The 27,147-nt window shown below is 39.1% G+C and overlaps 1 protein-coding gene across 2 annotated transcripts in view; it reads right to left on the bottom strand.

Annotated features, from left to right (window-relative positions):
* LOC127794403 (uncharacterized) overlaps window positions 1–27,147 on the bottom strand; it is a 70,840-nt gene that overhangs the window by 20,219 nt on the left and 23,474 nt on the right. Inside the window, exons 5-14 of one of the 2 annotated variants that reach the window (XM_052325445.1) lie at window positions 26,593–26,739; window positions 26,336–26,484; window positions 26,113–26,243; window positions 25,844–25,966; window positions 25,640–25,713; window positions 24,469–25,071; window positions 24,216–24,327; window positions 23,949–24,086; window positions 14,571–14,900; window positions 47–320 (exon numbers count right to left, since the gene is read on the bottom strand). In XM_052325445.1, coding sequence (XP_052181405.1) covers window positions 47–320; window positions 14,571–14,900; window positions 23,949–24,086; window positions 24,216–24,327; window positions 24,469–25,071; window positions 25,640–25,713; window positions 25,844–25,966; window positions 26,113–26,243; window positions 26,336–26,484; window positions 26,593–26,739 — 2,081 coding nt within the window. The remainder of the gene's footprint in view (window positions 1–46; window positions 321–14,570; window positions 14,901–23,948; window positions 24,087–24,215; window positions 24,328–24,468; window positions 25,072–25,639; window positions 25,714–25,843; window positions 25,967–26,112; window positions 26,244–26,335; window positions 26,485–26,592; window positions 26,740–27,147) is intronic. The other variant, XM_052325446.1, reaches the window with a different exon arrangement.

The following is a 27,147-nucleotide window of genomic DNA, read 5'->3' as shown; positions in this document are numbered from 1 at the left end:
GTAAAACAGCAAAAGTAGATGAAGGACACATATTTGGATAACTCACCACATGACATAAGCTTCTCAATGGCCCTGATCACTGAAGTAGACATATCACTGCATGACCGCTTAAGCAGGCCTAGCAAAGAAACCACAGTCTGTTTCCAATATCTAAGTATGACAGGAAGTGATGATCTTCCCCAATCCATCAAATCATTAAGCCATTTGTAATCAATAAATTTGTCCAACATCCTGCTGGACCTCCCAGATAGTTTATCAAATGGTGGACAAAGCCTTTCATAAACAACAGGAAGGATCTCAAGTAGACGGACACAAGTCATCTGAGATAAGACCAACAACATAAAAGAATGCCCACTCAACCTAAATAAAGTAAGCTGATGGCCAGAATATTTAAGTAAAACTCAAAACCCAACATGTACTCAAAAAAAATTGCAGACAGTTCAATGTTTGGGAGCAATATAAAGACATATCATGCCATCATCATCCAGAATTTGCAATAACGTAGCAAACGGAACTTTTCTTCATTCAAACAGACTGCCTTTATATTTATACCTTATTTGGTTTAAAAACTAAAAAGAAAAGCTTTTGGACCGCAAAAGCACAAAATGAAGCTCATTAGCTTTTATTCACTGAAATGAAATGATGTTACATTTTTTTCTTTCTACACAACTATTTCATAAGATGTCATATTTGCCACATTCTAAGGGTATCATTACCATTTCTTATATTATGTTGCTACAAAAAAATTACTAACAAGAAACTAATTCTTCAGCAATTATTGTTAGAGTTTGCATTTAGTTAAGTCATCAAGCAGCGCTAATAGGTGTAGAAGAAACAGGAAGTTTGTATTTTTATTTTATGTTTTATGAATCTGTAACCGCTGTAACAGGTAACTACCATGTAACAGTTAGTTCTGTTAGTTTTTTCTGTTTCTGTTATATTCCTTGTAAAAGCCACCCCTATCCTCTATAAGTAGAGGGCTGGCTTATGTTATTTCTCTTCATCATCATATCATGTACAGTGAGAGAAAAATCTAGAATTTAGTCTTTGTAATCTCAGAGAAAATAGCTTGTGAGAATAGAGCTGTGAGTGCATGTACCGATTGTGTTCTTGGGTTAGTGGATTTTGTCAGCTTCTTCAGTCTGGATGTAGGATCATCAAGTCATTGATGATCTGAACCAAGATAAGTTCTTGACCTCTTGTACTTTCTGTTTTATCATTTTTCTTGTTATTAATTCTGTTATTGGTGCGAGAGTGTGAGATTGTGTATTGAGGGAAGTGATTCATTACTCAACAATTATCAACCACTATGGTATCTCTTTCTTAAGCTAGCTTCTTTTTTATTGCTTTATAAACTAGCTTCATCACAAAAAGATGTTGGTGGCAAACGAACCTCAATACAGCTTCAGAAGCCAATTATGATCTTGTCAGCCTACTCTCTCCCCTCTCCTTTCTCGCCTCTTTCAAACATTACTAATTAGTAATTATTTTCCTTATATCTAAATAATCAGAACCAAAGTCCAGATTAAATTGACAAAAGCAAATATATAACTGACAAATATTGAAGAAAATGCAAACTGATTACATGATTTGAGAAAAATAAATTTGTTTTTGCAAAAAGAAAAAAAAAAAAAGCATGAAGTTAACTCTGAATATTCTGAAGATTGGTCTTTTTCTTTCTTTCTTTCTTTCCTTTTTTTCTTTTTTGATAATCAAGTTTGGTCAACTTAGTGAGTGAAACAAGAGTACCATGAGCTTGGGTTTCATCACAGGACATAAACCATGAGCCTACGTATAGAGATGTCCTAAATTTCAATTAACATCATGAATGAAACTCCAACTGTGGGTTTGAGTAATTTCCTCAAAACTACTACTATTGAAGGCATTCCCCCTATTTTTAAAACCGGTCCCAAGTCCAAATAAACAAGGAAGGCCATTGTAGGTAGCTGACAGGAAGCATAAAACTCATCCAATCAAACATTATTAGTTCTAGATAAATGAACCTATTCAATGAAGGTGGAGAAACATGTGTTATGTTGGGGCATCTGAAGGGCTATTCAGTTGTGGAAAAGAAGACCTGTTTTCCAAAAACAAAAAATTCAATTTTCCAAATGTATACTGACAATTAGAAATCACCTTTAAGATGTTTTCACTCATTTCTTCACAAAAAAGAAAAGTTTTCTACATACTTTTCACATAAAAGACATGAGATTCCAGCACAACCAAAATCAATAATAGTTGTATTTACATTAATTTCAATATAAATAGTAAAAATATGAATTTTAAGATATACTGATAATTTATAATCTAAAAAAAATGAAAAAACAATAAACAATAATGTACCAAGCCTTTATCCCACTATGTGGGGTCAACTACATCAATTCTAGCTTTCAATTAATTTCTATCCATTGCCTTATCTTCTATAAGGCAAATATACTTAATACCAAACCTATGTGTCTCCCACTAAGTCTTTTTTCTTTTTCCTTTTTTCTGTCTTCCTCTATCTCTTTTACTAACTACTTGCTCCAGTCCATCAACTCTCCCCACAAGAACCTCTATTTGTCTTCTTCTCACATGACTAAACTATCTTTATCATGTGTCCCTCATCTCATCTTCAATAGAAGCCATTCTAACCTTATTACAAATAACCTCATTTCTAATTTTTATCTTTTCTTGTATAGCCACACATCCATCTTCGAATCCTCATCTCAGTTATGCTCATATTTTGCACATATTGTTACTTTTACTGCCCTGCCATAGAACAAAGTTGGTCTTGTAATATTTCCTTTTTAGCTTTATTGGAACCTTACTACCACATAAGATGCATGAAGTACTTTTCTATTTTAACCTCCCCATCTTTTTGGATAATTGATCCAAGATATCTAAATTGGTCTTTTCTTGCTATGATTTGATCTTCCAATTTTACCATCAAATCATCTACATTTATATTTTTATTGAACTTACATGGCATATATTTGGGTCACTCTTACCTTTAGATTCTAAAGCATTCCTCCATATCTCAAGATTAGTATTCGCACCCTCTTTTTCTCATCCACTAACATTATGTCATCTACAAAATAGCATACACCATGGCACCTTAAGGGAGGAAAATAAGATTTATAGTAGGTCAAAAATAAAAGCTATGGCCATTCAAGACATTTAGTAGAAAAGATCAACAATTTAAAAATAAAATAGAATAAAAAGATTTGAATATAGTTTTTATAGACTTGAAAAAACCTTGTGACAATCCCCCAGAAAAGTCTTGTGGAACATGTTGGAGATGACTTGAAAAAAACTCATGTTAGTCCCCAAATGGAAGGCGTTTGAGAATAAACGAGTCCGGATTGCTTATATATACAGGATACTAAACGGGATCATCAAGCAAAAATGTGTTAGGACTTGAGAAGGAATTAAGATACGGACAGGTTATTAAGGCCTCATCAATGTGTTTTGATGGGATTAAGATAAGGACAGGATAAAATAGTGATGGGATTAAACAGTCCCCACCCCATGTTTGAGGTATAATTTTAAAGTAATACTGTCTCATGTTTGGTATGGTAATCTTGAAGGAGGTATAACTAGACATTAATTGCTAAATGACCATTTTGCCCATTGCAGAAATGAAAGCAGCATTGAAGTCAAAAGCAATGTTACATATAATATTATATACAAATAATACAACATATATTATAATAGAATAGAATATTATATATATCATGTATATAATATATAAAATAATACAATATTATACATCATATATTATAAAATATAATGTATATGTCAAAAATGGCTGAAAAGATATTCTATCTTATTCCCCGTTGAAGGGTTCCAATGAATATATATACAAGATAGTCTATCACAAGGAAAATGCTATTGGTATACCTTTGTGTACACCTTGAGCTACATAAAAGTGTGTCAATGATCAAAAAGCCCCTCATGAGGCGCATAGAGATGCATGTGAGGCGCAGGACATTTTAGTCATAATACCCCCTTATGTAGCCCAAGATGTACAAAATGGGTGTACATCTAGCATGATCCCTATCACAATAGGCAGCTTCCAAATCTAGATTAGACAAATTCCTAATCTAAATTTGGAAATATATACAATTTAGGATACAACCCAAAAACAAACATAATCTTTTAGAAGATGTATCGCACAACTGTACAAAGCAATATCAATCAAGCATATCAAGTCCAAGAATATGGACAAAGATATCTCATGAAGTTTAACACTCTTCCTCAAGATTGTGAATGAATGTCAAGCATTCCAATCTTGCTTAGTAGTCTTTGAAATACAACTGCTGGTAGACCTTTTGTCAAGATATCTGTCAATTGATCACTTGAAGATACAAATGGGGTGCAAACCAATCCACCATCCATTTTCTCTTTAATAAAATGCCTATCGACTTCAATATGTTTTGTTCGGTCATGTTAAATTAGATTGTGGGCAATGCTTATAGCTGATTTATTCGTCACAGTAGAGTCTCATAGGGGTTGTCCACTTGATCTTGAGGTCATCTAATAGTATCTTAAGCCACAGTAATTCACAGATCCCCAGGGCCATTGACCTAAACTCTGCTTCGGCACTTGACTGAGCCACAACATTTTGCTTCTTACTTCTCCAAGTCACAAGATTCCACCCTAGATATGTATAATATCCGAATGTAGACCTTCTATCCACCATGGACCCTACATAATCAACATCTATATATGCTTCAAGAGACATGGTTTCTCCCTTTTTCAATAGGATACCTTTTCCGGGGGTCCCCTTTAAGTAATGCAAAATCTTATATATTGCTTTTAGGTGAGTCTCATTTGGATTGTGTATGAATTGACTGACCACACTTACTGCATAAACCATGTCCGGCAGAGTGTGTGTTAGGTAAATCAGCCTCCATACTAATCTTTGATAGGACCCCTTGTCTACCACATCATCTTCTAGGACCTCTCCTAACCGGTGATTGGGCTCAATTGGGGGTGTCAACAACCTTGTATCCTAGCATTCCTGTTTCTATTAGTAGATCAAGAATGTATTTCTGTTATGAGATAAAAATCTCCTCTTTAGAATGAGCCACTTCTATTACCAATAAATACTTTAATCTACCCAGCTTTTTGATTTCAAACTCTCTGACCAGACATTCTCTCAATGTTTTCATGCCCTCTATATCATCATCGGTGACAATAATGTCATCCACATATACCAATAATGATGTCACTCCCCTGTAGTTGAGTGATGTATAAACAAAGTATGATCTCCTTGGCTTTGTTTGCATCCCATGCCAAACATAACCTTGGTAAAGTGGCCAAACCAGGCTCTTGGTGATTGTTTCAATCCATACAGAGCCTTCTTTAATCTGCACACCACTTTTTCCTTAGTCGTTGGCCCAAAACCTGGTGGCAACTCCATGTAAATCCTCCTCTAGGTCACCATGCAAGAAAACATTTTTTACATCAAACTGTTGCAATGGCCAACCTAAATTAGTAGCTAAGGACAATAGCACCCTTACTGTATTTAGTTTTGTAACTAGAGCAAAAGTATCTAGATAATCTATCCCATAAATCTATGTATATCCTTTAACCACCAACCTTGCTTTGTACCTATCTAAGGATCCATCTAACCTGTACTTTATAGTAATAATCACTTACATCCTACAGGATGTTTCCCTTCAGGCAAATTGACCAATTCCCAGGTTTTGATTCTTCTCCAGGGTTGCCATCTCTACCTCCATTGCATTCTTCCAATTCTCATTACCTGTTGCTTCAGAAAAGGTTTGGGAATAGGAATTGTATTCAGGCTAGTGAGAATCACTTTGTGTTTAGGAGACAGTTTTGAATAGGTCAAGAATAAATATAGGGGATGTTTGGTACAAGTCCTCATTCCCTTTCTAAGGGTAATAGGAACGTCAAGATCATCATAGATGATGTTTCAGGTTTAGTAAGAGTAGTACCTAGAGAAATGTCAATAAAAGGAGAAACATGAGTAGCAGGACTTGAATTAGATGTTGTAACCTACGCAAGTGTAGGAACTAATGCTTTTCTCCATGAGTAGACCTGCAGTGGAAAGGAAGTAAGTTGTTGAGGCTTCCCTTGTATCATACTAGATGAATCCTTTGAGGTGGCAGAAGGGAGAGAGGGAGAGGAAGAGGGTAGGTCAAGGAGGAACAAATCCGTATCCTCTTGTACTATATAGTCTACCCCTGAGCATAAGTCTGAGCAAAGTAAGGATTATCCTCAACAAAGGTAACATCAACTAAAATAAAAAAATTCTTGGTAAGAGGATGATAACACTTATCACCTTTTTCTAAACAAAGCTGAGAAATATACTTCTCTATTTCTTAAGATTACACGTTAATTCCCCTTTTCTCTTTATAAAGGAAGAGAATAATACAAAAAGAAAATAATAAAAAAGGAAAGAAGAATATACACAGAATATACATAGCTTCTAAGATATACAAAGAATATTCTATATTTAAAATACTTCTATTTCTACACTCCCTCTCAAGCTGGCTTGAAGATATCTTCCATGGCAAACTTGCTCACAAGTTTCTCAAACTGAGTTTTGTGTAATCCTTTTGTAAGAATATCAGCCACTTGGTCAACTGTTGGAATGCGGGACATACAAATTATTTCATTATCAATTTTTTCCTTAATAAAGTGTTTATCCACCTCTACATGCTTCGTCCTGTCATGGAGAACTAGATTATGAGCAATAGAGATTGCATCTTTATTATGACAATAAACTTTGGCTGGTAGGGAAGTGGAGTGGAGACCCTCAAATCTGATAGAAGCCTCTTTATCCACATGACCTCACAAATGCCATGGGCAACTGCACGAAATTCGACTTCAGCACTGCTTCTAGCCACCACATTTTGTTTCTTACTCCTCTAACAAGATTACCTCCCACAAAGGTGCAGTACCCTGATGTAGATTTTCTGTAAGTTATATTGCCTGCCCAATTTACATCTGTATAAGCCTCTATATGAAGATGTCCATGTTTTCTAAAAAAATTAGACCTTCCCCAGGGGTTCCCTTTAGGTACCGCAGAATTTTGTAGGTAGCTTCAAAATGTTGTGAACCAGGTGAGTGCATAAATTGACTTACAACACTTACAGCAAAGGTTATGTCTGGTCGAGTATGGGATAGATAGATGAGTCTACCCACAAGCCTTTGATATTTCTCCCTTTCTACCACGTTCTTGGCCTCAGCAGGTTGAAGTTTTAAGTTGGGTTCAATGGAAGTTTCAACAACCTTACACCCAAGCATTCCTGTTTCATTGAGTAAATCCAGAATATACTTACATTGGTTGACAAAGATCCCTTCTTCAGATCTTGCAAATTCCATCCCAAGAAAGTACTTTAGAGGACCAAAGTCCTTAATCTCGAACTCATGAGCTAATCTCCTCTTAAGCTCTTCAATCTCTCCCTTGTCATCACCAGTCATTATTATATCATCCACATAGACAATTAAGATTGCTTTCTTACCGTCACTAGCATGCTTGAAGAACAGTGTGTGATCTGTTTGGCTCTGAATGTAACCATATCTTTTCACCGCCTTTCCAAATCTTTCAAACCATGCTCTCGGAAACTGTTTTAGACCATATAATGATTTTTTTTAAACGACATACCTTGTTTGTACCGAGCCTCTTCTCAAATCTTAGTGGAAGATCCATAAATACTTCTTCTAAATCACCATTTAGGAAGGCATTCTTTACATCAAATTGGTGGAGTGGCCAATTAAAATTCACTGCAAGGGAGAGAAGAACTCGAATGGAGTTTATTTTAGCTACTGGAGCAAATGTTTCTTGATAGTCGATGCCGTATGTTAAGATGAATCCCTTAGCAACCAGTCTTGCTTTGTATCTTTCTATGCTCCCATCTGCCTTACATTTTATAGTAAATACCCACTTACAACCTACCATTGTTTTGTCTTCTGGTTTGCTCACAATCTCCCAAGTTCCATTCTTTCTAAGAGCACTCATTTCCTACTGGACTGCTAACTTCCAATCTAGGTCACCAAGGGCATCCTGAATTGTTCTTGGGACATGCAGGTTAGAAATATTTGAAAAAAAGGCCTTATGATAATTAAACAATTTTTGGTATGACAGGTACTTAGCAATTGGGTGTTTGGTACAAGATCTCACTCCTTTCCTAGTAGCAATAGGAACATCAAGATTAGACAAGTCAAATGAAGAATAATCTGAAGGAGTAAGTTTAGAATTACCATGAGAAGAAGAAGTACTATTAGAAGGCCCATCATTTGAAGACGTCAATTGTTCAATAGTTAGAGGAATATTCGGATTGATAGTATTCTTCAAGGTTCACCTTCTCGTATAAAACTAAAGCTCTGGTTTTGGAATATACTGATCTGTTTGTGGTAATTCTCCCACTGGTTCCAATCCTATCACGCTAGGCACCTATGAACTAGACACGCCCTGTTCCATAATGTTTGGGATATTTATATCCTTGAGTTGTTTATCAGAGGGGAGAGGAGCACCAATCATGGCAAGACGAGGATCATAGAGTTTTAAGGAATTATCCTCCTTAACACTAGAATGCAAAAAATGATCTTCTTTCTCAATATGCTCCCCCTGAAGATGATTTTTGGGAAAATAGGGTTGAGTTTCGAGGAAAGACATATCCATACTAATCTAAGGTTTTTTGGTGATAGGATTAAAGCATTTGTACCCTTTTTTATTTGGTGCATAACCCAAAAAGACACATTTTTCAGCTATGGAATGCAATTTGGAACGAAATATTTGAGGAACATAAACAAAGCAAGTGTATCCAAAAACTTTCAAGGGTAACTCAAAATATATACAGCATAGAGGGAACAGTTGTTTTAAAGAGTGTAAGGGAGTTTGAAATTGTAGGACATGAGTGGGCATACGATTGATGAGATAGGAAGCGGTTAAAATTGCATCACTCCAGAGGTATTTAGGGACATTCATAGAAAACATGAAAGCCCTGGCAACCTCTAGTAGGTGTTGATTTTTCCGTTCAGCAATACCATTTTGTTGAGTTTCACAGCAAGTGAATTAATGTAAAATTCCTTTTTCCTTTAAAAAAACCCCCCAAAGATTCATTAAAATATTCAATGTCATTATCAGATTGAAGAATACAGATTTTTGTGTTAAATTGAGCTTCAATCAGATGGAAAAAATCCTTGAAAGTTCTAGGCACATATGATTTCTTTGCAAGTAAGTAAACCCAACAAACTCGAGTATGATCATCAATAAAAGTTACAAACCACTTTTTGCCAGACAAAGTGGAGACCTTAGAAGGGCCCCAAACATCACTATGTATCAAATAGAATGGTTTTGAAGGATAATAGGGTTTTTGAAGAAATTTAACGCGATGATCTTTGGATAAATGACAACTCTCGCATTGAAACATAGAAGGATTCACTCCTTTAAACAATGTAGGAAATAAATATTTCAAATAAGGAAAACTAGGATGGCCTAGCCTAAGATGCCATTACATTATTTGATTAGAAACAGAAGTAGAACTAATACTACTCAACCCGTTAGCTTTTTTATTATGCAAGACATTCCCATCCAAATAGTAGAGCCTGTTTATTTATCTAGCACTGCCAATCGTCTTCCCCGAGTTCTGGGCTGAAAAATACAATAGGAATCAAAAAAGATAACACGACAGTTAGAATTTTTGGAGAGTTTACTAACAGATAGAAGATTGCAGGCATGTTCAGGAACATGGAGTACTGATTGAAGATCAATATTGTCAGAGAGTTTAATGAGACCTTTACCTACAATAAGTGAAAGACTACCATCGCTATTCTTATTTTTTCACTACCAGAATAAGGAATATACGAGTTGAATAGATGCGATAAACCAGTCATATGATCAGATGCTCCTGAATCAATGATCCATGGAACAAATTGAAAAGAGCTAGAGAGGGCAAAGGAATTTCTACCTGAATAGGCCAATGAACAATTGGGTGTACCAGGGGACAGATTAGGCGTTAGTAGTCGCAGAAGTTGATCAAGTTGTTCTTTGTTCAATGGTCCTGCATCAGCTTCATGGGAGTTTCGGGGAACTCCAAATGGATCTTGAGAAGGCTGGGATTGTTGGGTCGGAGTGACTGAAGATGCAGATTCAATCATGGTGGCTAAAAAAAAAAAAAAAAATCAAAGCAGTAGAAGCAAGGCAGAGCAATAGCCGGATCTAGACCCGCTAGCAGTGACCCACAGATCTGGGCGCTTGGATCTAGGTACCCAGGTGCCCAATCTCAACAATAGAAACCAGATCATATCTGGGTGACAGAAGCAACGAAGAATAACGACCAAGGGCGGCTCTAATGCGCGAACTGGGGTGGCTCTGACGTGCGGATCTAATGCGTGAACTGGGGCAGCACGAACGCGACCAAGGACGACGGATAGGAGCGGCTCTAGTGTGCGATGCAGAGCCGACCTTTGCGACCGCGGATAGGGGCGACCTTCGCGACAGTGGATGGGGGCGACTGATGTAGCGGCACGAACGACAAAGAGGCTAGAAGGCTGACCCTCGCGAGAGGCTAGAAGGCCGCGGCTGTTCCAGAGCTGGGAACCCACTGGAGAGCGATGACGAATATAGAGGCGGTAACGGTTGGGATGGCCAGATCTCAGAGGCGGCGGCCGATGTAAGGGCAGCTGCAGCCTGAGGATGCAGCAATGACAAGCGGCCAGTGAAAGGGCGGCGACAGATCTTAGGTATAGCAGATGGATAGAAGAAATTAAGGTTTCACAGTGAATGGTTGTGATTTAATCCCTAATTCCTGCTCTGATACCATCTAAACAAAGCTGAGAAATATATTTCTCTATTTCTTAAGATTACACGTTAATTCCCCTTTTCTTTTTATAAAGGAAGAGAATAATACAAAAGGAAAATAACAAAAAAGGAAAGAAGAATATACACAAAATATACATAGCTTCTAAGATATACAAAAAATATTCTATATTCAAAATACTTCTATTTCTACACTTTTTAAGTGGAGGAATGCCCAATAAACACACTTGAGGGCACGAGGATCAAGTTTGCCTCTATTAGGAGTATGGACATGAACAAAAGTGAGACAATTGAACACTTTGGGTGTCAAACAGCTAGAGGCATGAAATTCAGGAAAGCTTGTGGTGAGAAGCTGAATTAGACTTTGGAAATCAAGGTTTCTAGAGGGTAGCTTGTTAATGAAGAATGTGGCTATTAAGGCTGCTTCTCCCCAATAATATTTGGGAACATTATTGTGAAAGAGAAGGTCTCTAGCAACAACCAAGAGATGGCCATTCTTCCTCTTAGCCACTCTATTTTGCTGAGGGGTATGAATGCAAGAAGATTTGTGGATTATTCCTCTCTGTTAAAAGAAAACAGATGAGGATTTATTGAAGTAGTCTTTAGCATTATCAGACCTGAACCTTTTTATTTCAACCCCAAACTGTGTTTTAATCATGTTGTAAAATATGGGAAAAACAATGCCCACTTCAAATTTAGCCTTTAGTAAATACAACCAAACCACCCGAGTGCAATTATCAACAAAAGAAATGAACCAGCGTGCCCCTGAGATGTTAGGAATAGTATAAGGACCCCATACATCACTATGAATTAGTGTAAATGGAAGACTACTTCTTTTATTAGAAAGAGAAAATGATAATCTCTTGTGTTTTGCAAATTCACACATATCATAGTGGAATTCCCTAACATCTAGACCTTTTTGAATAAGGAAGGAAACAACACTTTAAGGGCCATAAAAGAGGGATAACCAAGCTAGAAGTGATGAAGCCACAACTTATCTTTAATGGATTGAGCAAGGAATGATACAGGGGAAACTCCCCTCTTATTAGCCAGCTCAATTGGTCCTTCAAGGTAGTAGAGTCTAGCCCTTTCCCTAGCACACCCAATCATCTTCTTCATGTCTTGTTCCTGAAATTCATATAAAGTTGGATAGAAAATGACACGACAAATAGCATCTGAGGTGAGTTTTTGAATAGAGACAAGGTTAGTAAAGAGTTTAGGAACATGAAGAACATTCTTGAGGGTGACATGTCTGTCTATAAAAACATCCCCTTGGCCAGCTTATTTTCCTAGAACTTAAACATGGTGTATAAGAGGTGAATTGATGTGAGGAACATGTCATGTGGTCTGTAGCTCCAGAGTCGAGAATCCAAGTATTAGGATGAGATATGTCTAAAGCATGAAAGGTAAGAGAAGAAGAAGAAATACCTGTGAGGGCTAGAGAGCAAATACCTGTCTCAGTTTTCTTTTTTAGGGATCCCAACAAACTCCTCAACTTTTCAATCTCTTCCTTGTTAAGTTCCATTGCATTTATCTAATCTGGAACTTTCCTTTCAGTTTGCTGATGGTCGTTGGCTACAAAGACTTGTCTTGGCCCTTTGGTTGTCCCCCTTTAGGTGGTTTGCCATGGAGTTTCCAACACTTCTCTATGGTGTGCCACGGTTTTTGCAATAGGTGCACCACAGTGAGTCTTTGTTTGTCATCCTGTATGAATCTGGCACTTTCTTTTCCTCTCTAAATCCCTTACCCTAATTAGAATCTTTCAAGGTTACAAGGGCAGAACTATTTGGAGAAGAACCATCAAGCATTACTCCTCTCCATACTTCCTCTGCACGCACAATGGAGATCACTTCATTTAGAGAGGGCAGATCCTCCTTGCCAAGGATTTGTACTCTCACTGCATCAAACTCCATGTTTAGGCCTGTAAGAAAGTCATAAGTTCTTTCTTTTTCAACAAACCCCTTTTGTATGGCTACATCTTTACTACACTTCATCTAAATGCATTGGTAGTGGTCTAACTACTGTCATAGGGTTTGCAATAGATTTTGCATACTCAATGATGGACCGGGAGCCTTGTTTGGTGGCTGCTACTTTGGTCCTAATCTCATAGATCTGGGCAACAACATGCACTTTGGAGTAGGTAAGTTTCACAATGTCCCAAATCTCCTTGGCAGTCTTTAGTAACATGATTGTGTCACTAATTTTTTATATCATGGAGTTCCAAAGCGAAGACATGACTAAAGAATCCTCTTCATCCCAAGCCCCATACATAGGATCACTCTCCTTTGGTCTGGTTCCAAGTAGGTGACTTAGCTTTCCTTTACCCTTCAAAAACGTCCGGATCAATTGAGACCACTTCAAATAATTCCTTCCATTCAACCTATAGGCCGCTTGAAAGTTTTGTAGCTCTCCTCTTGAGATTACACCATTACTTCTAGTAAACTGGACCTCTGTTGTACTGCTGGAATCAGCTGAATCCGCCATGGTGTGTGGGATGTTGACAGCTATGTAAGAAGATTGAATATCAATGAAGGCCACAACAATCGAAAATCACAAAGACCAATGATCGACATTCTAAGGCTCTGATACCATGTCAAAAATGGCTAAAAAGATATTCCATTTATTCCCCCTTGAAGGGTTCTAATGAATATATATACAAGATAGTCTATCACAATAGGCAGCTTCCAAATCTAGATTAGGCAGATTCCTAATCTAGATTTGGAAATATATACAATTTAGGATACAACCAAAAATCAAACATAATCTTCTAGAAGATGTATCACACTACTATAGAAAGCAGAATCAATCAAACATATCAAGTCCAAGAATGTAGACAAGATATCTTGTGAAGTTTCTAACAGTATATAAATCTATATTACATATTATATATAATATCTGTAATATATATTATGAAGGAAAGATATTGTCTTGGCCTTTTATGTGATGGGCAAAATCATCCACAATGGTAAGCAATTTAATCCTGCCAAAGTGGGATTAAATTATCCAATTGGGGGAGGTGGGATTACACAACCTTGGGATTAATTAATCACACCTGACAAGTTATACCAAACATGGTATAACCATGTTAGGCAATATTACCACCTTCCAAAGTTCCAATCCTCCTACCAAATGCCACGCAAAGGAACAGAATAAGCTGTCTCCTTTAACATAATGGTAAGCAACCCGGTAGCCAATTTTCTCCAACCAAGAGATACCCACAGGTTCCTGCCCTTGCCATCTAAATGGTGGCCAGGTATGTTGTTTGGGATATCAAGTAAATCAACATTGATTTCTCACGTAATATGATGAGATGTTAATTCTCCCAAGAATTGTGCGAGATCCCAGCAAAATAATGTTTAAAACTTATTTACCATAATATAGTATTCATAAAATATAGTTATTACTTACAATTATGATAACTGCACAATAAACTGGTGTATTCTACAATAGTCCAATGTGTTCTGGTAGCATGACTAACATTTGATTATTCCACCTCGAGCTATTAAGGTCTCTTGGGAAATGGAATTTTTTTAGCAGCTTCAAGGGAAACAAATAACAGATTTGTTTCGATAGAATGATTAATATTTTATTATTCCACGACTACTCATATAGGTCTCACAGGAAACAAAAACATCTTATCCATTTGAATGAAAACAATTTACCCATTTAACAAATGACAATTTTGATCCTTGCTACAAAATGAAATTTCAAAAATCATAAAACAATAAGCCAAAAATTAGAGGGGCAAAAGGGAGGAATTAACTCTTTTTAGATTAAGACTGAAAAGCACCTGGGAAATTTTGCTATCAACAAATGTCTTCCCTTCTTCCAGGCACTTCTGAATGAAAGGCCACGTGATTCCTGCTAGTAAGAACCCAAACTTCTCCCAAGATGGTAAGTTAACATTTGCAGAATGTACATCTACATTATTCGGCACAGAATGAAAGACTGGTTCCCACAGAAACCCACCTCGCAAAGAGAACTTTGAGGTGCTTGGGTCATCTGATGAGTTTTCAGTCACAGTGAGGGTAGATTTAACCCCTTCCTTCAGTAGTTTAAATATAACAAAGAAGAAATGATGTAAACTCTGGAAGTTCAGCAAGACCAAATTCATTGGAACCTGGAAAAAAAAATTGTAAATAAAGATGTATTAGCAATATGCAACCCAGTGGCCATAATGTCAATACCTCAATAAGTTAGACCACAAACTCAATGAAAGAAGCAAATATTTTCTCCTTTGAGAATCATAAGGGGACCACCCTGTCACTGCTTATATTTTATAAAATCTTATTCATTCACTCCTTGAAAATCAGTTATGTTTTCAGGCAGAGAGCAAATTAGCAATTAAGGAAACAATTGTAATGCCAATGATTGCCCCTTTGAGAATCAAAAGGAGACCACTCCGTCGCTGCATATAAAAGCTCATCCCTTTGCTCCTGGATGGATTTTTAGGCTTCACGATCTTTAAGTCTTGACTTAGGGTTCTCAGCTGGTCATACCAGAGGGGTATGACAGCCTAACCCAATACCCGTACAAAACTGGCACTCCAAAAGACCAAACTATCATTGTAGTTTGGCAATCTAAGGGGTTGGCTGTCAATTCTCCAGAATTGACAAGGGTTTAATTGAATATTTTCAGATTGAGAGAAGATGAGAGAAAGAGAAGAAGAGGGGGAGAGAGAGAGAGTGTAACAGAAAGGAGAGAGAATGTTTCAGAATATTCTCATTCATGATGGTTAGGCTGAGGCAATACATACATATAGCTGCAGATGCACAACTGCGAACCCTATATCCCTAATTAGCATACAAAAGTTTATAATGACAATTCTACCCCTTAGGAATGTGATAAATACTCTCCCCCTCAAAACATTTCTTGAGGAATTTTTTGTCCTCAAGAAATTACAAAAGCTGGGCGACTCGGGGGAACTGTTTGAGAAGGTCGGGTAGGTATTCCCCAAGTTGTGTGATCAGGGTGCAGGTGACTCCACTGCACCAAAACTTGGGTGAGGGGTATAGAATTCTGGTGAATGACTCTCTTTTCCAGCACTGCAAGTGGCTCCTCCCTTGTTGCTGCATCCTCTTCCATGTAGGGAAGGTTCAAGCTGGTTAATTCTGTAGGCCCCGTGGATTTTTTTAACAGTGACACATGAAAAACAAGATGAATCCTCACTCCTTCCAGTAACAGCAGCCTGTATGTTACATTTCCGATCTTGGCCAAGATAGGAAAAGGCCCATAATACTTGGGACTCAACTTTGACGTAGGAGTCATAGAAAAAGCTGCTGCTGAAACCGTTTGACCTTCAAATAAACCATGTCACCCACCTCGAAAGTTCTCTCACTCCTCCTCCTATCTGCCATCTGTTTCATCCGGTTTTGTGCTACTGTCAACTCCTTATTTATCACCTTCAATACTTCTTGTCGTTGCTGTAAATACTAGTACGCGGCTGTTTCAATTCTGGAGTATTGCATAACAGAAGGAATTAAGGGTGGCTTATATCCAAAGAGGGCCTCAAATAGGGATCTCTTTGAGGATTGGTGGAAGTTGGAATTATACCACCATTGGGCTATGTGTAAATTTAGTAAGAATGCAAGAGTGGAGAATGTTATAATAAAATTGGAAGACCAAATCTTACAAAGAAAAGACCATTTTCGATATTTGGGATCAGTGATTCAAAAAGATGGAGAAATTCACGAGGATGTCACACATAGAATTAAGGCAGGTTGGCTAAAATGGAGAAATGCATCGGGGGTGTTATGTGATGGTAAAATCCCATTAAAATTGAAAGAAAAATTCTATAGGACAGCTATAAGACCAGTTTTGTTGTACGGCTCAGAATGTTGGGCAGTCAAATACCAACATGAGCAAAAGACGAGTGTAGCGGAGATGAGGATGTTAAGATGGATGTGCGGCCATACAAGAAAAGATAAAATTAGAAATGAAATTATTCGTAATAAGATAGGAGTAGTGTCAATAGAGGAGAAGATGAGGGAGACTAGACTAAGATGATTTGGTCATATGAGAAGGAGACCAAGAGACGCTCCTGTGAGAAGAGTTGATGAAATGGAACAATTAATCAAAAAAAGAGGTAGAGACATACCTAAGAAAACTTTGAGGGAGACATTAAAGTTTGATATGAAGTGTATGGATCTCAATGAAGATATGACAAAAGATAGAAATACATGGAAGTTTAGAATTCATATAGCCGACCCCACATAGTGGGATAAAGGCTGGATATGTTGTTGTTGTTGTTGGGCTAGTGGCAGCCACCTGTTCCAAGTCTTGGGCTTAGAAAAGCAAATGCATCTTAGGTAAGTCTCGAGGCATTGATTCACCCTTTCTGTTTGTCCGTTAGTTTCGGGACAGTATGCCATTGACTTGTGCAACCCAACTCCCAATTGTTTAAACAACTCTCTCCAAAAGTTGTTGGTAAATACTTTGTCCCTGTCTGAGATGATGGATAGGGGCAGCCCATGTATCTTAACCACAGAATCCAATAGCAACCTTGCTACTTTGGGGGCTATATAGGGGTGAGCCATGCTTATGAAATGGCCAAATTTAGTTAGCTTGTCGACTACCACTAACACAACACTCTTCCCCTCTGACTTAGGCAGACCTTCCACAAAATCTATAGAGATTTGCTACCACGCCTGCTCTAGAACGTCAAGTGGTTGAAACAGGCCCAGATATGGCACCTGCTCATGCTTGCAACGCTGACAAACTGAACACTCCAAAACATACTTGGTTATATCTCTTTTCTGCCCAGGCCAATAAAACAGTTGTCTTACCTTGTGATAAGTAACATTTAAGCCCGAATGACCCCCAATAGGTGAGTGGTGCAAGGATTGTAGGATCTTTCTTTTTAGCTGTTCATCTTCTCCTATTACCAGCCTCCTTTTGTACCTTAATAACCTAGATGACAAGGTATAACCATCCCGATTAGGGGACTAAGTTATCAGTTGAGCCACAAGATCCTTGGCCCATACAGTTTGTTCATAACTTGTTGTGACCTTCACCCAGTCAGGCACCAAAGCCGAAATAGCTTGGTAACTCCCTTGTTCCTCCTTCCTTGATGGTATATCTGCCACGGTATTTTCTTTCCATTTCCTGTATTCTATGATATAGTCCAGCCCCAGCAGCTTAGTAACTCATTTCTCCGCAACTGTATGTGCAACCTCTATTGCAACAGGAATCTGAGGCTCATGTGGTCAGTTTTTATCACAAATCGGTTTCCCTCCAAATAGTATCTCCATTTGTCCACTGCCATTAACGCTGCAATAAGTTCCTTGTCATAAATGCTCAATCCCAAATGCTTCGGGGCAAAGGCTTGGCAGAGAAAAGCCAAGGGTCTTCCCTCTTGTACTAGCACTGCACCCACCCCCGTTTAGCATGCATCCATCTCCAAAATGAAGGGTTTAGTAAAATTCAGTAGGGCTAGTATAGGGGCATGTGTCATGGCATTCTTTAAGGTGTAGAAGGCTGCCTCTGTCCTTGGATTCCATCCAAAACTGTTCTTTTTGAGCAATTCAATTAATGGTTTTCTTATAACTCTGTAATCTTTGATGAACCTCCTATAATACCCCATTAAACCCAGGAATCCTCTTAGGTCTTTGACCATTTTAGGCCTCAGCCACTCCACCATCACAGCAATCTTACTCGGGTCTGTACTTACTCCTTCAGTGGTAATTATGTGGCCTAAATACTCCACCTTCCTCTCAGCAAAGGTACACTTAGACCACTTTACATATAGCTGATTAGATTTGAGGATTTTGAAAGACGTTTCTAAGTGGCTCAAATGTTGGTCAAGAGATGGGCCATATATGAGAATGTCATCAAAAAAGACAAGTATGAATTTTCTCAGATAGGGGTTAAAAATGTGGTTCATTAAGGTTTGGAAGGTGACAAGAGCATTAGTTAGGCCAAATGGCATTACTAAAAACTCATATAGGCCTTGATGAGTCCTAAAGGCAATCTTGGGAAAATCCGTTAGACTCATTCAGATTTGGTGATACCCTGATCTTAAGTCAAGATAGGAGAAAACAGTGGCACCAGCCAACTCATCTACGAGGTCCTCCATTATTGGTATTGGGAATTTGTTCTTGATAGTTAGGGAATTCAATTGGCGATAATCAACACAAAACCCCCAAGAGCCATCTTTTTTCTTAACTAGAAGAACAGGGGAAACAAAAGGACTTTGACTTGGCTGAATTATGGATTTGGTCAGCATTTCTTTGACCAGTCTTTCCATCTCAGCCTTTTGAAAAGGAGAATACCTATAGACCTGAACATTTATAGGTTTCGTGTTGGGTTTCAAATAGATAGAGCGGTCAAGGAATCTGGTCAGGGGTAGGCTAGAAGGTTCAGCAAACAAATCCTCACACTTAATCAACAAGGAATGTAAAGGGTCACTAGGTTGTACCTCGTTGAGTGGATGTAATGAGGCAGCCGTTTCCAGGCCTGAATCTCCTTCTGCTGCTGCCTTTCCTCCTGCATCTTCTTCCTCAATCCCCAACTCCATGGCATATAGGGAATGTAGCTAGGCAATGACAGCTTCCCCATGCTGAAATAATTTCTGCATCCTTCGCCCCGTCACCATTTTGCATTCTCACTCTTCCCAACTCCCTATTAACGTGATCCTCTTACATGCTCATCCGAAAGTTACTTCCAGTTTATTGAAATCAAAAATCAAAGGGCTCACCATTTTCATCCAATCCACCCCTAGCACAATATAGTAGCCGCCTAACTTCAAAACTAGCAGATCTGTAGTGAATTCATAACCTCGTATCGCCCACCTGAATGCTGGACATTTAAATTGACTTACCATTTTGTTGCCATTTGCAACTGTTACCGCCAAAGGAAGATTGATGACCCCGAGGATCCCCAAGGATAGAGCAGGAAATATAATAATTTTTAGCTTACATACATTACAATACTTTGTAATTTCCTTTCTTCTTTCTGTTATAGCTAATTGTTTAGGCTATAGACAGTTATAGTCATTGTTGTAACTGCACATGGGTGCATGGGCAATGCTGTGAGGCTATATAAGCCACAGCTAGAGAGGATGGAAGGCATGCTTGAATTGATTAAATGAATATCTAATTCTCTCTCATTTTCTCTCTACTTCTCTCCCTCATTTCTCTCTACATCCTTCCCCCATTTCTGTCCAAATATCCCTCTAAACTTTCTATTCTTAGTTCTACTCAATCGGATTCTTCTGATTGCCAATCCAGCCCCGTTATGAACCCTAGGTTCATGACACCTGCATGACACTATAAGTTTAAGGCGGTATCCTCATCTAGGAAGTTGTGTGTACTTCCACTATCAATAAGGATCGTCACTCTTCTCTTCCCCACTGAACCCTTCACTTTATTATCTTCTCGGATGGGCAACCCTCCAAGGCATGTAAGGATATCTCACCCCCTTCTTCCCCAACAGCTCCATCCTCCACAGCATCCAATTGATAGGCTTCTTCTGCTCCTTCTTCCTCCTCTTCTTCTTGGCCTTCCATTTGTAGGAACTATTTTCTACATTGATGACAGAGGGAATACCTCTCCCCACAACGGAAGCACAGCCCAAGTTGTCGTTTCTGTTCCATCGTCAGGGACTTCACTGGAGTTATGTTAGGATAATTCTTTGGAAGCAAATTCCCTTTATGACCTATCTGTTGGCCGGATTTAATTACAGCTTCTCCCCCATGTTGCAGGCTGCCACCTGCATACCCTCTAGCTGCATTTCTTTGTTTCTTACCCGCTGCCTCAAAGGCCAACTCCTGTAGCTATGCCTTTTTGGCTGCTTGTTCCATAGTAGTCAGTTGCCACATCTTAACCAAGGATCAGAGCTCATAGCTTAATCTGTTGATGAAGCTCGACACAAAGTACTGCTCATCTAAGGTAGGTCGAGAAACAATGAGCAGCGATTTAAGTTCCTCGAATCTGTTTTGATACTCCTCCACCGATCCGATCTGACTGTGGAAGTCTTCCACTGCATCAGCCATGTTCGCTCTCCAAACCAAACACAAAAGGCTGCTACAAACTCCACCCAAACCAGCACCACCCTCCTGCTGCTCCACCTTTGGAACCACGAGTTAGCCACATCATTCAAATAGGCGGCAACCAGATTCACCCTCAGTCGTCTTCCACCTGATAATGGTGGAAGAAGCGCTTATAGTGTCGGACCCACCAACGTGGCTTGCTTCCTTCAAACGCCAGAATCTCCAACTTTGACATAGGCACATGGTTCAGGTTCGCCGGGGGTCCTCGCTGAAAATTTTCCAATCGTTCATCCATGCCCATCAGGTTGGTGGCCGGTGGTATGTCCCTTGCTCCAGTCAAGATTGGGGGCCGTGGTCGACCATGGAGGAAAGTCCACCAAAAGGCTAGCATTTGGCAGCCATGAGAACAAGCTCAAAACGATGCTCAGCTGCTGTCTGATTCCAGCAACTTCATCCTAAAGGCCCCGGACGTCCCCTTGGAGGTTGGCAACTTCCTCTCGTGTGACAGCACCTTCTGCTCTCGTCCAACCTAACTCCCCTTGAGTTTGTCATAGGCCGACGTCCATCAGATCCATTTTATCATCGAGCTGCTCTTGGTGTTGTCGAATACCCTACTCCAGAGTGTCCAGGTGTGTTTCAAAGTGCTTCATTCTTGTTCCTTTTGCCATCGTCACTGTGAGATTTATCTTATGTCATATCTTATGTCATGACCCATTTAGTATGTGTATATATAAGTGTACAATCTATTTGTTTGATGAGGGAATGAAATTCCCTCCAACTAAGGTTTTTCACTCTCAAGTTCTCTGATTCAACATGGTATCAAAGCCAACACTTACCAAACCCTAGTTACAGCTGCCGCTTGATCTCCCTTATCCGATCGCCATCGCCATCGTCGATCGGCAAATCTCAGCCTCCGATCTGTCAGATCTCACGGCCTCTTCTCCGATCTGGGAGAGATTTAGCCTCCATAGCCACCGTGAACATCTTCAGCCATCTTCTTCCTCGGTCACCAATTGCAACCACAGTCGTTGTTGCTTCTCCACCGTCATCGACATTCATTGCCAGCTCCGTCGTCACCTTCTTTCAGCCCTCGTTGTGACTCTTGCTTGCTGTCACTGCCTTCTCTTCCACCATCGACGATCGTGAGCTACCATTGACTTGCCCAAGTAGTTGTCGCCGTCGCTGCCAATATCCACCGCCGATATCTCAAGTCTAATCCATCGTGACAGTTTCCGCTGTCGATCTGCCTTCATCAACCGCCATCGCTTGCCGTCGTCGGTCGGTCTCTCGAGGCTGGTTGTCAATCTCCCTTGTTGTTTGGCTCTCGCCGGATCTGCTTCTCTTTCTCCTTGTCTCACCAGATCTACCTCTTTGTCACTCTCTGGTTGCGTCTCTGTTGTTGGCTCCTCCATAGCCACTATCAGCCACCAATCTGCCATCACTGTCAATTAAACACAGACCGTCTCCTTCCTAAACTAGCTACTGTAGTCCTAATCTACGAGTCGCCACTATCGTCGTCTAGATCTACGAGCTGCCAACGCCGTTATCGCTCGAATCCGTCTGTCAAACCTCAAATCCAACCATCAATCTTAAGATCCAGCCATTATTCCTCAGATCTGGCCATCAAATCTATTTCCTCCTGTGATGGCGCCCTAAGATCCACTTTTAGCCAGTCTTCTTCTTCACTTTCGTAGATATCTATCAAACTGTCGGCCTTAGATCTAGGTTTTCTAGTCTCAAATCTAGTTTGCTATCTCAAATCTAGTTTCAGATCTCGTCAACTGCTCGCAACCCCTCGCCGTTGATCTGTCCCTCCGACCCCGTTGTCAGCTCGTTCTTTTCATCATTGGGTCACCTATTTTCCATCGGTGTCATCTCCTTGGTCAATCGACGATCTTCCTTCAACATTGGAGCATCGCCATCATCGGCCGATCTCAGATCTCGCAGCCTCTTCTTCGAATCTTGTGTGTCGCACAAATCTCGCATCGTCGCTGCATCACCGATCTACCATCGTCATCGTTGTCATCACGTCCTTCCTCGCAACCGTCTTCCACAGCAACGCACCCTTGGATAAACTACATTTGTAACAAGATTGGCACATATGATATATATGTTCCAGCTTGAGGGAGAGTATGAGATTTATCTTATGTCATGGCTTATGTCATGACCAATTTAGTATCTGTATTTATAGGTGTACAATCTATTTGTTTGATGAGGGGAAAAAATTCCCTCCAACTAGGGTTTCTCTCTCTCTCAAGTCCTATAATTCAACAGTCACCTCTCCCGAACAGTCAGAATCTCCTTCCGATCAAGGTGGACAGCTCTCAGTGACACCTGGTCGCTTCACCAACATAGGTCGGAATTGCCTTTCGACCAAAACCGCAACACACCGCACCACAACACCTTTCAATCCAAGCGTTAACTCGCTTCAGTAGCACGGTCGCATTTGCCTTCCGACCAAACTATAGCCCCTTCCAACCAAAACCACAACACCTTCCGACCAAAACTGCAGCACCATAGTTGTGCTCCATAAGAAGCTTCATCGGTCTGGGTCGGGTTTGTCTTCCAGTCAAAATGGTAGCACCCCAAAGAGCTCCGGTCAGAATCGCCTTCCGCTCTAATACCAATTGTCAATTCTCTAGAATTGACAAGGGTTTAATTGAATATTTTCAGATTGAAAGAAGATGCGAGAGAGAGAGAGAGAGTAACAGAAATGAGAGAGAATGTTTCAGAATATTCTCATTCATGATGGTTAGGCTAAGGCCACACATACATATATATACCTACAGATGCAGATTGCTAATTGTATACCCCTAATTAGCATACAAAATTTTATAATGACAATTCTAACTCTTAGGAATGTGACATTGGCACTTTTTGTTGTACACAATCACACGCACATGCGCGCACAGAAGAAACAAACACAAATACACAAAACAAAAAACAACATACATGCGCAAAAGGAAAAACCTACCCTTAATTGAACTTAAGGAAAAGTGGGCATATAAAGAACATGAGGGGACCAGGTAGGAAGGAGGGGATTGCTTAAACAGGTCAGATCCCCACAATTACCAATGTTTCCACTTCAGAATTTTAATTTTAAGATCTTCAGCAAATACAAAAACAAAACATTGAAGACAAGTAATTACTTTTTAAAGTCATGCCAGAAAGAAGTAATACCAATTTCAAAGCAAGTCTCAGACCAAAAAGAACAGCAGAAAGAGAAGAAGAGCAGGAGCAAAGAAACTGCAAACCACAAGCAAGGCCACGCGTGTTCGAAATTTGTTCAAGGATACGTCTACCAGCCTGCCTAGCATTCTGCATCGAGGAGAAATGTCTAATGCTAAAATTTTAATTGAAAATCAACAAAACAGAACTGTAAAAGCAAAATCCAGGATTAAAATGCTTCAAAAAGTTGTTACAACGCATATGTGTGTGTTTGTTTACATCATTAGGATCCACAAGTGTAAGAATCAAGCTTTCGCTCATCCTTGGCTCCCAGGTCCACTGTTTCTGAAGCTCCCCATGCTCCATGATAAGAACAAAATGGGCAGTTAATCTGCAAAAAGGTCTCAAGTCACCAACACTTTATGTATTCTCAGCTTACTATCCAAGGTACCAGTAAATCAAATTTTTATCAGAGTAATCATATTAAAGAAGTTTAGGGCACCACCAGTATATCAGAATAGATGAGACAAACCTCTTGAATGTTTTTATTAAAGGTAAACACATTGATGAGACTTTAATTGAGTTTGTTGACTCTTTTCTACTTCCATCATCATCAAAACCAGATGGAACCTTCCACCCTATTAGATACAAGATTTCTGAGGCGCAGGTTGATAACCAACTTCGAACTGGAATTGACAATTCTGTGCTATTCTCAGGTTCAACCAGAGATAATCGAGATAAAGCCCAGAGAACAGCCTTGGAAAATGATATAGGCAGTACTAAGGGATCCATTTCAACTAATACATCAAACCACAACATAGGTATGCACATCCATTCCCCAAATTCTCGAGAGGTGACTTTACCCTGCAAAGTAAACTCATTCCAACAATTACCACCTTTCTCTTCAGCATCATTAACAAACAAAAGATCCTCGTCCTCGTCCTCATCCTCATTCTCATCACATAACTCAGAAGACATGCTCTTGCCGATGCTTATAGATGTCCGACAGTTCAGCACTGAAGTCATCAAAGCTGCAGCATCAGAGACTATAATAGTTTGAATAAGATCAAATGCAGGTTGTCTCAGAGAACTGTGTAATGATGAATCCTTCAGAGAGGACACCAGAGTAGGACCCCTGTCCAACAAGTTTTCAAAAGCCATAAAAGTTTGTAAATCTAATGGCCTAGTAAAATCACCTTTAAAGTTAGATATTGACATTCAGATCTTTAAAATTTTAACTATTAGTACAGGAATTTTGGGGCAACAGTACAGGAAATAATAAAAGAAGGCCTGAAAATTTTATGTATGCAAAAATTTCCTTCATTTTCTTCAAGATGAAAAACAAAGAAACACTGACATATATACTGCTCTAACAGCTAAAGTCCATTTTTTTGCAAATTAGCAGTAGAACAGTGAAGAAATAAAATATACTGCTCTAAAATTATCATATTCAAACTTTATCCATCTATACACAGATTTTCTTTTTTCATTTTAAACCAGAGATCCCTTTTGCCCCTTGATTATTTCAGAAACCAATCAGTAACCAAATGTAGAGAAAAGGTACAGAAATAAAACCCTTTTTCATGCCTCTCCCAATCCCACTATCAAAGGAAAAATGTTCGCACATTAGAACGGCACAAGTGCATTAGAGTATTTTTCGCTATAAAGATATGTTGAAAATTCAAGTCAAAATCAGTTCATACCACATATGTGCACATTCAAATGGCGGGCTAGGTGGAATCATCTTATAACCTCGGTGAACGATGAGAAGTGCTATCTGCAAATACCAGCTTCCAGTAAATAGCACGAATGTTAAGAGAACAAGAAAATTATGAGGCAATAGAACAAAAGGTTGATCAGGTTGCAAGATGGTAGTGTTGTGAGAATATGTAGGATCCAATGAAAACCTGACAAGCCTTCTTTTTCATCAGAGTGCTGAAATTACTGCTAACAGTCACTTGATGTAGGAGAAAATAAAGAAAATGCCTTCGCTGCTTTTCATGTTCACCATCTTGCAAAGCTTCAAGAGACTGAATAAGTAGGCTTATACACATCAATAACATTCACAAATGAGTTGAACTGTAGTGACCCCTTACAAAAAGAGATTGAGAAGAAAAAGAAAAAATATTGTTAGAGGACATTAAATCACAAAGAAAAAATGGAACAAAAGAACTACCTGCAGAAAGGGCTGGAAAAGATCAAAAATTTCCTTATGGCTTTTCTCATTTCTAGTATGAAAACACTGACCCAAAAGTGTGTTGCGCATTACACTTGGAGATAATGCAGCCCTTAACCAAAGTTTGCATCCTTGAACAAGTTCAGAAGTTCAAATTTTATCAACTGAAGTAGAGGAGGAGATGATAAAAGGATAAAGAAAAAAAGAATGCAAAGAAATATACCCAGCATTTCAAAGAGTAGTCTTAGGCAATTAACTGCATAAGAAAATTCAACTGAATCATCACTGATATGGTTGAGTACGATACTAAGAAAAACAGGATAGCGTTCCAATATGCCTTCTTCAAATGCTGGAGGCTCTAAAAACCCAAGCCTTCAAATACATTCACAAGAAAGAACAATCAGCACCCTGGGGGGGGGTGGGGGGGGGGGTGTTTGTTAACATCATCTTTATATTCAAATTAAAACCACTGTGTCCTACAATGCTTTGATCCCAAGCCATAGAGTTGTACGCTCTAGCTGCACCCTAGGCCTTGAGGTCTCAACAATTGATGGCAAAACTTCTGTCTCCAAAAAGCCAATGCATTTTTTCAGAAAAGGCTGCAAAGGTTCCAAATCTATTGCTCTCCTGCGGGCAAATAACAGACAAATATAAAACAAGAAGCCAAGATTGAAGCCTATGTTACAAAGATTTGGGTATGGGTGCATGTAAGAATCTCTTTACGTGTCAAATTGATCTAATCCCAACATCCAATGGCACAAGAACGTGCCTAAATTTCATATTTTATAAATATCAATACTAAGGCAAAATAGTGCTAGGGAATAGCGTAGAGCTTTTTGTGCATACTTTCATAGATAACTCTTCTACTTAGACATATTTGTTGAGCACATGTTCAACTACACATGTAAGAGCCAAAGCTTATAGAGTCCATATAACATAGCTGGAAACTCTAATCTTTACTAACCCCAGTGATAAAATTCCTCCACTTAATGAACAAGTAGACAAGCTTTTAAAGGCAAACAATTTCATTTTAGT

Source organism: Diospyros lotus, chromosome 2 (assembly GCF_014633365.1).
Source record: "Diospyros lotus cultivar Yz01 chromosome 2, ASM1463336v1, whole genome shotgun sequence".
NCBI classification, from domain to species: Eukaryota; Viridiplantae; Streptophyta; class Magnoliopsida; order Ericales; family Ebenaceae; genus Diospyros; species Diospyros lotus.
The sequence above is the reverse complement of the archived record's forward strand: the minus strand, read 5'-3'. Positions and strand labels throughout refer to the sequence as shown.